The sequence below is a fragment of the Sprattus sprattus genome, assembly GCF_963457725.1.
Source record: "Sprattus sprattus genome assembly, chromosome: 7".
Classification (NCBI taxonomy): domain Eukaryota; kingdom Metazoa; phylum Chordata; class Actinopteri; order Clupeiformes; family Clupeidae; genus Sprattus; species Sprattus sprattus.
This window is the reverse complement of record NC_137926.1, coordinates 4,379,620-4,392,954: the sequence shown is the minus strand read 5'-3', so window position 1 is coordinate 4,392,954 and position 13,335 is coordinate 4,379,620. Positions and strand designations below refer to the sequence as shown.

Here is a 13,335-nt window from a genome sequence, read left to right as displayed (position 1 = left end):
CTATTTACACTTTTATATTTACGCATTAAATTACCACTTTAAAAGGCAATGGGATCGCAAGTGGACACCCGAAACACGCTTCCATTTACACCGTCCTAGACCCCCTCAGCATGTGGTCAGAGTGATCACATCACAATGCGTCTTGGTGGTGATTTGCACTTGTATTTAAGCTCTGTCCATTGGTGATCCGATCGCCCAAGGTGCCTGACCACTGATTTTATTAACCATCATAATGTAATGTTGTTAATTGGAGCTTGAATGTCTTGTGTAATTTGTTTATCCGTTTGCTGCTTCCTTTACCTTGTGCTTTTGAGTCTCTTCTTCTAGGTTTTTCACGTTTTTTCAGTTGTGTAAATAAAGCGCTAAAGCGCCACCCACAGGCGTGAGGTATGTACTACAGTCGGTTCACCGCAATCTGCTGCCTCCGTGTTTACGCAAATCTGTCGTTGCCAGCCTCCGTATGTACGAAATTAAAAGATTCGATTGGTGTGAAAAGTAAATCCGATTCGGAGGCCCTAGACTTCGTGTGCATTGCACCTAAGATGGCTTGCATCAGAATAAGCAATGACTGATGAAAAACAACAGCCACTTGAAAGTCTATGGTAACAAAGAGCTCTGGTAACTGCAAAACGTCTAGTAAGCACTTCCACAAGCTCCGCATCTTTTAAACAAGTATGACAGATACCTACAAACTTCACAGACACTGTGACAATCTGTGAGGGAAGATTAAAGCAAGAGCAAAGGTTTGTATGTGTGAGAAGCTCTAATCACTCACATACAGCCACGGAAAAAATTAAGAGACCACTTCAAAATTATCAGTTTCTCTGGTTTTACTACTGTATTTATTGGTATGTGTTAAAGTAAAATGTACATTTTAGTTTTATTCTATAACCTACTGGCAACATTCCTACCAAATTTCAAATAAAAATATTGTCATTTAGATCATTTATTTGCAGAAAAATGACAATTGGTCAAAATAGCAAAAAAGATGCAGTGTCTTCAGATCTCGAATAATGCAAAGAAAACAAGCTCATATTCTTTTTTAAACTACACAATACTAATGCTTTAACTTAGGAAGAGTTCAGAAATCAATATTTGGTGGAATAACCTTGATTTAAAATCACAACTTTCATGTGTCTTGGCATGCTCTCCACCAGTCTTTCACATTGCCGTTGGGTGACTTTATGCTACTCCTGGCGCAAGAATTCAAGCAGCTCGGCTTCTTTTCATGGCTTGTGACCATCCATCTTCCTCTTGATCACATTTCAGAGTTTTTTTTATGGGATTCAGGTCTCGAAATTGGGCTGGCCATGACAGGGTCCTGATCTGGTGATACTCCATCCACACCTTTACTGGCCTGGCTGTGTGGCATGGAGCATTACCCTGCTGGAAAAAACACTTCTCAGAGTTGGGGAACATTGTCAGAGCAAAAGGAAGCAAGTTTTTCTTCCGGGACAACGTTGTACTTTGCCTGGCTGAGGTTTGTAAAAGACCATAAGGATTGAACCAAAGCCGACTGGAGGGTCTCCTAGTTCGTCTTCTCTGATGAGTCCAATTTTCAGCTTTGCCCAACACATGGTCGTCTGATGGTTAGACGGAGACCTGGAGAGGCCTACAAGCCACAGTCTTGCACCTACTGTGAAATTGAATATGAGCTTGTTTTCTTTGCATTATTCGAGATCTGAAGACACTGCATCTTTTTTGCTATTTTGACCAATTGTCATTTTTCTGCAAATAAATGATCTAAATGACAATATTTTTATTTGAAATTTGGTAGGAATGTTGCCAGTAGGTTATAGAATAAAACAAAATGTACATTTTACTTTAACACATACCAATAAATAGTAAAACCAGAGAAACTGATCATTTTGAAGTGGTCTCTTAATTTTTTCCGCGGCTGTATAAAATTAATGGTTGCTTTGCCCGGAAAGCTGTCATCTTCCAGACAACTATCATCAGTTTTGTAACAGATGTCTAGTGCTAGTGTGTCTGTAGCAGCACCTTCCAATGGTAAAAATCCCATGATGAAATGTGTTGACAGAATGCAAAGTTTCCCTTCAACTGTGGGCATGACATTTCAATCCATCAAGCAGCGTTGCGCTGGAAGGAAAAGCAGTATTCAGTCAGCCACACATACATTAGAATGTAAGCGAAAATCTGTTTAGATGTGTGTTCACTTATTAATGGTTTGTTCATTCCTTACCCATTTACTCACATCAGTAAAACTGTGTTATTAACTATCGAGTTGTTTGCTATGCTGCAGGCCTACATATTCCAGTAGCCTACTCATTGCAATATCTCAATAAAAGGATGCATGTCATTAGCTCATAAGCTTTTATATTGCAACTATCATTATAGCTGCAATATACTGTAATTTTTTTTTACATCATCTTGTCCTTAGGGCCAGAACTCTTGATAAAGCCCCAAATAACAGTGGATTCGCGCCGCTTCTAATGTAAGGGAGATCTTCGACCAGTAGAGGGCATTGTTGGATTACAGACACCCTCCCAGTAACTGTCCTGTCCCCGAAACACGGACGCTTATAACCGGAGCCCGTCTAGAAATGTTGTTATAACTGTTAGATAAGTGGGGAAATATAAACAGTCTAAATGCAAGTTACAAAACAATACATTGCGGTCTTTGCTTTAGAGCGCAGCAGTAATGTTAAGTTAATCACGTTTCTTGTATGCATCTGTCTAGGGGTAAAAATATGCTTTACCAAAGATAATATTACTGTATTTGTGGACGCTTGCTGGTCTGAAAAAATAAATCGGGACTATCTGTCTACTGACAAATCAGCTAACGGGTGACATGCACTGTCTATTGGTAGGAGGAGCGGAGGGACGTGGCGAATGCTTTCGTAAGAAGCTAGCGACGAGGCGATAGGCTGCGTGAATGACCTCCTTCCCCTGCCATCATGTCAACCCTCAGTGTGTTTCTATGCTATATTCAGTCAGTGCACACAGAGAATAGGCAGTCTTGTGCGTAGTTAGGGGAGCCGGTGATAGATGAGTCGACAGGACGCCTCGAGTCCACCGTCCTATCGTCTCAGACCGTGTCTTTTGTTGTCCATAATGGTGGGGGTAACGATAGTATTGTAACGAAACATTCCTTACTAAGACTGGGCGATTAGTTAGCTGTCGCCATTGCTTGTCGATTTCTACTCGATTGACATATGTGAAACGCAGGTCTCTTTTAGGCTTTTTAAATGCAAAACATAGTGTCAGTGGACGTGTGAAACTATCATCAAGAGAAACTTATCCCGGCTGTAGAAACGCCGACGGTGCCAAGTAGTTACAAAATAACTATCTTTAATTGACCCAGCGCCGGGGATTTTGTGAGAAGACTTCAAAGATGTTTGAAACCAGGGGGTTACCATTCGTTTTGCTGGACATCGTCTGCTTAGTTTTAGGTAAGTATGGCATGACCATGACTTTTTTTCCTAAATATGAAACATTACCATTACTGTCATAGTTTATTTTGCAGTGTAATATTGCGATAACCGTTTGTTGTGACGTGAAAGGGAGTGGCTATGCTGTAGCCGAGCTGTAGCCTAGTTAAGTTGTCGCATTGGACAGTCTAAGCTGCGTTCGGGAACGTCCATTCACTCACTATATAGTAAAACTATGAAGTGAGTGAGTGGATGTTGCGAACATAGCCTAAGTTAGGTATCTGACCGTTATTGTCGCCCTTCAGTTACTCATTATCATGAGCAAATCATTAGCAAGTAGAGAATAATTTTCCAAGTCTTGACTGGGTCCATTTAAACACACCTATGCTAATTACAATGCTTCCTATTTTTAAACCCGTCGCAAAACACGTTTTTGAAAAGAAGCAATAAGGCAATGACTATAGGAGCAAGTCAAACTGGTTAGGGAGTGGAGGTTGAGATAGTTTGTAACTTGGCGACCGACATTGCATCCAACACTTTGTCATCTTTCGTTTCTGTCGGTCTAGGTGTTTTGTCCCCTTTGCCTTTGATGACCACTATTGTCCACTGCCTAACTGGCAAATATAAAGTCGTTGAAGTCATATCATTGAAAGCATTTTTATGTATATGTTAACTGGCCAAATAAAAATGAGATGGATTGATGTTCTGTCAGTTGTTACGTTCCCAGTGTTGTGCGTGCACCTGCGTAATGTTTGGAGACACTTATTTCCGTTACCTGTAGCTCGGGGCTATAAGTTCTTCCAAAGCACGAGAGCGTGTTGCATTGAGGGTAAAATCAGGTTTTCATAATACCGTTTTCCAGTCGTCCAGGGATTTGTGGAGAGAGCTTGGCCTAATCTAATTATCCTGTATGGCCACATAATATGAGTCACAGCCGAAATTCCTCCAACTTTATGTTCAGACTGGCCACAACAAAGTCATGATATTGCTTAAGGAGGGCTTTACAATTGTTCATAGTTTGAGTCAAAAAAAGCTTATATGTAGTTCCAAGGCTAAACTAAATGAGTCATTTGAAATTTTCACGATTCTATTTTTAGCCATGAACTCACATTGTTAATGGACAAAAAGTCCTTGCGAACAGACGTGTCAGAGGAAGTTGTGACACACATCTATGACCTGGAGAATAGATATTCTGTGTTTGTATCATTTATGTTTCTTAATTTAGACGAAACGAAAACGGAAGTTGTCCAAAAAGCCCTTTCTTTGTATGCTTACGTTTGATTTGGTTCATGAGTATGTTTGTGGAGGAATACCGTCTGTAGACCCTTGTGGGGGTTTAACAGTTAAAGTACACAGTGTTGATAAAAACAGTGCACATGGCGTCTTTACAGTCTTGTTGTTAAACATGGCAGTGTCCAAAGTTCTCTCATCTATCATATGCAGTCCAAAGTGTGCCATGGATATGATATGTCTTTTCAGCACTAAAGTAAGCACTCAATGAACCTACCAGACAGGTTCCCCTCCATATCACTGGGTTTTAGACTGGAGTATGGAGGCAGCTGTCCTAGTTTGAGATGGCTCTGTTGGTTTAGAGAGGATAGACGGGCAGGACAGGGCTGAAGAATGGAGTTGGGTTGGAGAGGATAGACCGGGCAGGGTAGGGCTGAAGAATGGAGTTGGGTTGGAGAGGATAGACCGGGCAGGGTAGGGCTGAAGAATGGAGTTGGGTTGGAGAGGATAGACCGGGCAGGGTAGGGCTGAAGAATGGAGTTGGGTTGGAGAGGATAGACCGGGCAGGGTAGGGTAGGGCTGAAGAATGGAGTTGGGTTGGAGAGGATAGAGAGGGCAGGGCAGAGCTGGGCTGAAGAATGGAGTTGGGTTAGTGTTCCAGCTGCTGCAGTCACTCATCAAGACTGGGAGACACAGCTGCCACCAGGGTGTTTGTATGAATGGGTGTCAATTAAAACAGAGGGTGGTGACTCTGTGTGTGTGTGTGCGTGTGTGTGTGTGTGTGTGTGTGTGTGTGTGAATTAAAACAGAGAGTGGTGACTGTGTGTGTGTGTGTGTGTGTGTGTGTGTGTGTGTGTGTGTGTGTGTGTGTTTGGTTTGTGAGCAAAAGAGAGAGAGAAGGAGAGAGGCAGAGGAAGTGTGGTACTTTACAATGTCCTTGTGTTTGTACAGTATGTGTGGTTGTAGCGCAGCCGGTGGTGATTGCTTTGAAATGGTGAAGGAGATTAGTACCTTATTGCTTGGTGCAGAATCTATTTTTAAAAGCACCACATCAGCATCTCATTGCTCAGCAAGGTTTTCCACTCATCTCTTAATGCCCATGGAACAAAGAGCTCCCACCGAGTCATTAGTCATCAGTGTAATACACTTTGTGTGTGTGTTTGTGTGTGTGTGTGTGTGTGTGTGTGTGTGTGTGTCTGTCTGTCTGTCTGTCTGTCTGTCTGTGTGTCTGTCTGTCTGTCTGTCTGTCTGTCTGTCTGTCTGTCTGTCTGTCTGTCTGTCTGTCTGTCTGTCTGTCTGTCTGTCTGTCTGTGTGTCTGTGTGTGTGTGAGTGTGTGTGTGTGTGTGGCCTACATGTGTATCATGTGTACTTACGGCATATTGAATCCACCCTGTCTGTTTGAAGAAGGGAGGCCCTTGGGCTACAAGAACGAACGCCTGCCGTCCGTTACCCATCAGGCCTAGCGAGGGTTGTAACAAAGGGCTGAACCTACAGACATGCCATGAGCAGACGCCAACTTTGAACTGGACTTCAGTCTGAGGAGAGAAGTGCCTGTTGTGACCGCCATTCACAGCTACTATGTCCCTCTCACACACACACACACACACACACACACACACACACACAGAACCGCAGGCGTAGGTCCAGACAGCACCAAAGGCAACACTACTGACCAAGACAAACAAGGCCACACAAAGGGCTGAACCTACAGACACGCCACAAGCAGACGCCAACTTTGAACTGGACTTCAGTCTGTCACAACAGACGACAGTGTGTCTGTCGCAACCAGTTAGCTTAATGTGATGCCTATATGATCTAGCAAAAAAAAATATTCATGCAACTAAGTGAGTATCTGCCTTCATGCCAAAGGAGAATACAAAGCAAAATTAAAATGTTGACCGAAAGGCCATGACGAGAGAGTGTTTACCCTGATGATGATGGTGGTGGTTTTGCTGCTTTAGACTGTGCAGTTTGGAATATAGAGACTCCTCTGGCAGCGTTTGCTTTGGCCTGGCTCCACCGCTTCATCATGCCAGGCATGTCGGTGTGAAGTAGATTTAGAAAATGAGATGGTATTTGAGCCTTTTCAAATAAACTCCCCGTTCTCTGTCGGAGGAGAATAATAAACACACGAGGAGGACCGGTACGAGTCTCTTTTTGAGATGGGTTGGGAATCGCTGGGAATCGCTGAGCCAAGAAGTAGTCATCAGCCCACTTAAAGTGTTGCTGTGGTCTTGGTACGTAGGTGCTACACTTGAAGAACCAGTCAGTCTTTGGTCTGTTTTATCTCTGCACGTCTATTATGATAGGTGTTAGATATAGATGGTTCTATGTGGTTGTGACTTCCTCGCACATAGACACGATATGCTGCCTGCATTGCTTCGGGCCAGTGTATCTCCTTGGTAACGACACTAGTAATAACACTAGAAACTACAAATTATTAGCATAGCGCTAAATTCATTAGTATTAACAGTATTCATGTCTGTGTACATTTCTGAACAAACAACGAGATTATAAAAGTCAGTCTGTGAAAATAATTGGCACTTTCAACTGCTGGGTTTGGACGCTGGTCAGCCCCCTTGGCTTGGAACCTCCAGAACAGCACGTGAAACTGTCCAGACTCAGCCCAACAGACCGCACATCGCCAGCAGCACAAGTAGTATTAGCAAAATGCCCGAAACGTCTTTGTGTTTGTGATGTGTGATCGTCTGGACAGATGGAGCTCCGAGGAGCGTGTGTGTGTGTGTGTGTGTGTGTGTGTGTGTGTGTGTGTGTGTGTGTGTGTGTGTGGCCTACATGTGTATCATGTGTACTTACGGCATAAGCGCGCGCGCGTGTGTGTGTGTGTGTGTGTGTGTGTGTGTGTGTGTGTGTGGCAGCACCAGGACTCCATCTCCCATGGGCGGACTTTTACAATGATCTCTAACTGTCTTTCCACCTTCCCACAGCTGGTCTTCCTTTGGCAGCCTTTAACCTGGCTAAAATCAAGCCTTACCAGAGGGGCTTTTTCTGTAAAGACGACAGCATCCGCTACCCTTTCCACCACAGCACGGTCACCTCCACTGTGCTGTACACGGTGGGCTTCGCTCTGCCCATTGCCTGTGTAAGTAGTAGCCTCACGCAGGCGGCCACTGCTGCAGCAGCATCCACAGAAATGGCAGTAGCGCTTCTCCCATGCTCATGGACTCCACTGACCGACAGAGGAATGGGGGGGGGGCGACATCTACTGCCCTCAGGCTTGTAGTAGCTGGCTTCCATGTGCTGGTGTCACCGGTCACCTGCCAGTGCTACTCAAGCCTGTCAGCATTAGTGGGGTTAGCATAAGTCAGCACAGCGCAGCATTCGTGGGGTTAGCGTAAGTCAGCACTGTTGGGGTTAGCGTAAGATAGCACTGTGCAGCATTAATGGGGTTAGCGTAAGCAATCACTGCGCAGATAGGAAGTCGCCAGGAGCAGGTGATGTGCAGAAAGAACTCAAATTTGAACTCTTCCTTAGCCAAGACATTGTCAACGTTCACCGTCAAAGGCCAAAAGAGAAAAATGTCAAAACATTAACACAGGGAGGAAAAAAAACTAAAAACACATGCTGATTTGCATATACCAGTGAAGGGTTAAGTTTGTACTAGCAGCTTGTTGTTAAACCCTCTTCGCAGTGTTTACCTGCGAATATTTGCTCCATTAATTCCAGAGCTGACCAGGGAACAGATGTTTGGTGTCAGTTTAGAATGGGCAGGGATTGACTGAAAGCAGATGTCCTTCCAGTCACTGTAATCTTTAATTACTTCAAGACAATCTCAAGGCCACAAGTAGATTGATAAAGGGAAGAGAAAGAAGGAGTTCCTCCCCTGGGAGTGTTCTGATTCTAGAAGGTTCTCAGTGGAAGAGTTCCTCCACTGGAAGTGTTCTGATTCTAGAATGTTCTCAGTGGAAGAGTTCCTCCACTGGAAGTGTTCTGATTCTAGAGGGTTCTCAGTGGAAGAGTTCCTCCCCTGGAAGTGTTCTGATTCTAGAGGGTTCTCAGTGGAAGAGTTCCTCCCCTGGAAGTGTTCTGATTCTAGAATGTTCTCAGTGGAGGCCATGAGCATGGTGCCTAAACAAATATGCCACATGTAAGTACGTCTAGCAGAGGATGTCCACTGTGTCCAAAAAACTGTTCAAGAGAGTTCAACTTGAGGGCTGGTGATTCAATGATGAGGCCGCTGGGTCACAGGTTCACTTGTGTGGGGACGCCCTTGATGTCGTTATTTTTTTCTTTTATTTTAATGAGAGTTCTTGTTTGACTCTTGGGGTTTCTCAGTCATACATGAAGTTTTGCAATGTCTCATAACGCCCTAACAGACTGTGTGCTGCGGTTTGAAGAGGCCTGAAGGATATTTCCTGACGTGCTAAATCAAGTTTACAACCCGGGCTTTCAACACATTTAAAACTTAAGGGTTGCCCATGTTTCTGCCTTCACTGATCAATGATTAGCCTTTTACCACTCTGACCCCACGCATGCTGAAAGGGCGCTGGACTTGTAGTAATCAAGGCCAAGTGAGTTCTGTGTGATAAGATAAGATGATAAGACACGGGAGATGATGGCCTTTTTCTTGCTTTCGACTGCACTTTATTCTTTCTCAGATGGAAATTGTTGACAGGGTTGTCACAGCCTGTTTGGTCACCAGAAACATGCTCCATTTCCATTAAAGATCAGGGCCCTGTTACTTTGTAATAAGCTGTGGGTGTGTGTGATTTAGGTTTCTTCTGTGTGTGTGAGAGTGTGTGTGAGATTTAGGTTTCTTCTGTGTGTGTGTGTGTGTGTGTGTGTGTGTGTGTGTGTGAGTGTGTGTGTGTGATTTAGGTTTCTTGTGTGAGTGTGAGGGAGTGAGTGTGAGTGTGAGTGTGAGTGTGTGTGTGTATGAGTGTGTGTGTGTGTGTGTGTATGCATGGAAGTCTCTGCCTTCTATCTTAACCGCTACATCTCTTATCTAGAGCACAGGTCAAAGGTCACAGGTTGAGGCTGTCTGTTTGAATCTGTACTGCTGCTCCAAACCTCGTAACCATAGAGATAAGTGTTCAATAGCCTCAGATCTCCTCAATCTGACTCATTTATTCTGCTGTCCAAACCTCGTTACCCCAGAGATAAGCCTCAGATCTCCTCAATCTGACTCTTTGAATCACCAGCCTTCAACTTTGCCTTCTCTTCAGAACTCAAACCTCTTCCTTATTCCCTATACCCTGGCCTATCTGATTGCCATGATGATGTCATCATGACCTGTTGCCCCCCCACAAAATAATATTGCTCTCTCAATCTTGCCATGTTGTTGTGATATGGACACGTCACGAGGACCATGCACAACAATGTGTCACCAATCATTTTTCCAGTCAATGCTGAGTTTCCCCATTCTGATTGGTTGAGAGTGCTTGCGTGCACCGGTCTGCCCATGTGTCTTTGTATGAATCCGGCGTCGTGCCCTGACTCAGACGGGCACATGCTACACGCCGTCACAAAGACGGGCACATGCTACACGCCGTCACAAAGACGGGCACATGCTACACGCCGTCACAAAGACGGGCACATGCTACACGCCGTCACAAAGACGGGCACATGCTACACGCCGTCACAAAGACGGGCACATGCTACACGCCGTCACAAAGACGGGCACATGCTACTCGGCGTCGTGCCCTGACTCAGACGGGTCACCTAGGGTTTCCTCACAATGCAGCTCTAACTGGAGGGTAAGATAGCGTTTTGGACTCTGGCGCTAGCGGTCCGGTGCTAGTGTGCCGGTGCTAGTGTGCCGGTGCTGTGATAGCCCCCGGTTTGTGTCGGGCAGCAGGGTCTTCACATTTACTCAAGTGACATGGATGTGTTGGGGACCCGGATACGTGATACGGCATCGAGGGGTGGGGGGGGGGGGGGGGGTTGGATGGTGGAGTGAAATGGAGATGTTTCATTAGCTTAGCTAACTTTTATTATTAGCTGCAGTCAAGGGAAACAAAGATGGCGGAACGCTGGGACGGCCATGCTAGTGGACTGTGTGACCGCATCCAGTGACATGATTATGGACCATGTGACGTGTTTGTCAAAGGCATGCTAATGGCTGATTTATTTTGTTTATTGCATTCTTCAACGTCAAATGCATATTTGTGTGCTGAATTCCATCCCCTGCATTTGTGTGTGTGTGTGTGTGTGTGTGTGTGTGTGTGTGTGTGTGAAACTAATTTGTCATCGCATTCTCCACATCCCCATGCTCATTTTCTTATAACTTGTTGTTGAGCTCCATGGCTTTGTGCAAAGAACTGACACCATACTGCCACTATTTCCCCCCCCCCATCCACAGGTTTGCCAAAAGTGTCGTAAAAAAAACAAAACAAAGATCTGGCCTTTGAATCACTGTGTTTATAGGCCATGAAAGAAGAGAGAGAGAAAGAGGGAGGGAGGGAGAGCAAGAGAGAGGGATATAAAGAGAGAAGAAAGAGAGAGAGGAAAGAGAGCACCACAAGACATGGGAAATGGATATTTAGAAACGGACAGTATGCCTTCCCCGGTTTCTACTTGACACCCAGTTGCTAGACAGATCGCCTAGACACACTTGGCCACAGACTTGTGTGTGTGTTGGTCTTTAAAGAGCCACACAAACAAACCAGAATAAATTCACACTAGCGTGCCGGGCCTCTGGGTTCTCGGGGCAAGGCCATACGGACGTCGCCAGAACTCTGTCAGGCACCGGCCGCAGAAGCCACCACGGGAACAAAACAAACCAATTAAAATGTCCGTGAACACGAACCAGTCTGAAAAAGCTTGACCACAGGGCATGTCAAAACACAATGAGGGTCTCTGCTCGGGAGGCACACACGTGTGCGTATGTGTGTGTGTGTGTGTGTGTGTGTGTGTGTGTGTGTGTGTGTGTGTGTGTGTGTGTGTGTGTGTGTGTGTGTGTGTGTGTGTGTGTGTGTGTGTGTGTGTGTGTGTGTGTGTGTGTGTGTGTGTGTGTGTGTGTGTTTGTGTGTGTGTCTGTGTGTGTGTGTGTGTGTGTGTGTGTGTGTGCGCGCGCGTGTGTGTGTGTGTTCATCACGTTTCCGCCAGGAGTGAGGAATGAGTGGGCGGAGTCATGACATCAGCTGTTGTTGACAGGATATTCTTAGGCGTCTCTCAGCTCTACTGGCGGTGGAAGAGGTGTAGCTAAACAAGGGTCTCGCTACTAACTTTTTTTTACCCCCCCCCCCCCCTCTTTGTACTGTATGTCCCGGTCACTGTCTTTTTTCCGGAAGGTTCTATGCATTAGTGGTGTGTACACTGATGTTTCTTCCTCCTGTTGTGCTTTTGAGGGATACTGTGAGTGTTGCTGTGGTCACTGCCAGTGAGCTAGGTGCATTATCATGTCCACGTGAAAGACGGGGGGGGGGGGGGGTGCAAATACTACCCTCTTTATTTCAGTCCCATTAAATGATTGTCAGATCAAGTCAAGTCAAATGTATTTATTTATAAAGCACATTTAAAGACAGCTCACGCTGACCAAAGTGCTGTACAATTAAATCACGATAAAATATATAAAGAAATTTGAAAACAGAACCAAAACAATTAGATCACAAAAGAAAATTAAAGTAAAAATCAAATAGAAAAACAGAAGAAACTCAACTTACCATCTGTATACTGTCAGATCCTGTGTGGGAGCAAGACCAGCATCCACAGTGGCCCCTCAAGAACAGGAATGAGAAAGAACAGTGTCTTAACATAGTTGAGGGTAGGGGGATCACTTTTTTAACATATTCCTGTTTTGTGTCTCTCTGTCTGTCTGTCTCCCTCTCTCTCATTTGCCTTTTGCTAGCTGGACTCCCATTCGCAATTCTCACACCGCGACATAACCCGTTCAAACGAGGATTTTTCTGTAACGATGATACGATCAAGTTTCCCCTTAAAGAAGACACCATTTCCTATCAGTTATTAGGTGGAGTAATGATCCCCCTCACAGTGCTTACTGTAAGTGAACCAGTTTGTTCAAAAGCCACTCATACCTTTCTTATCCCTCTCTCTCTCTCTCCCTCTCATATATCCCCTTCATCTCCTGCCTGGCTTCCTGATTGTGGTTTTTTGTTGAAGTGGTGTGGTTTTGTTTTTGCCGTAAAAGCCTTTAGTCCCTTATCACTTTCCTGTGGGATTCAGTGGCCCTTACTTATGGATGGAACCATAGAAACAGAATGTAGAATTTGATCTAAAGGTTCTGTTTCTATGGATGGAATCCACGCCAAACGCTCTCTCTGCTTCCCCCCTTTTGAATTGCTTGTAATCATGCTGCTTCACAAATGGGGTGGAAGTACAATTCCAGCAATCAAAACATTCCCCCTAAATCCAGCTGAACCCTGGGCTTCAGCTAACACAGTCATTGACAGAGTATGAGTGCAGGCTATCGGTTAATCATCGCAGGTCCAGACTGGGTGGGAGAGGTTGTCTAGCGCAGGATGGTGAGATAGCGTGACATTTGATCTGCAACACTCACATCTTTTTGAGGAAGCAGCCAGAAGTTAAATTTAGTGAGCATGCTATTATTAAAGTGTGAGCAATATCTATGGTTAACCTCTCTTTGCAGATGTTGCTATAGCAACTTTGACATTTATTGTGGCTTGACCAATAAGAGACAAGTGTAGTGACAGCTAGATTCATTCAACAGATATGCCTTTTAGAGGTAGATTTTAAGTTTGTTTAAGGGAAAGGACTACTAAAAGACAGTCAT

At 44.7% G+C, this 13,335-nt stretch overlaps 1 protein-coding gene across 2 annotated transcripts in view; it reads left to right on the top strand.

The window, feature by feature from the left end:
- The first annotated feature begins 2,948 nt into the window (after positions 1-2,948).
- Positions 2,949-13,335, top strand: part of plpp1a (phospholipid phosphatase 1a) — a 20,773-nt gene continuing 10,386 nt past the window's right edge. The window contains exons 1-2 of one of the 2 annotated variants that reach the window (XM_080842149.1): positions 2,949-3,412; positions 12,433-12,584. In XM_080842149.1, coding sequence (XP_080698275.1) covers positions 3,355-3,412; positions 12,433-12,584 — 210 coding nt within the window. In that variant the 5' untranslated portion in view covers positions 2,949-3,354. Of the gene's footprint in view, positions 3,413-7,570; positions 7,726-12,432; positions 12,585-13,335 lie in introns of both variants that reach the window. The other variant, XM_080842148.1, reaches the window with a different exon arrangement.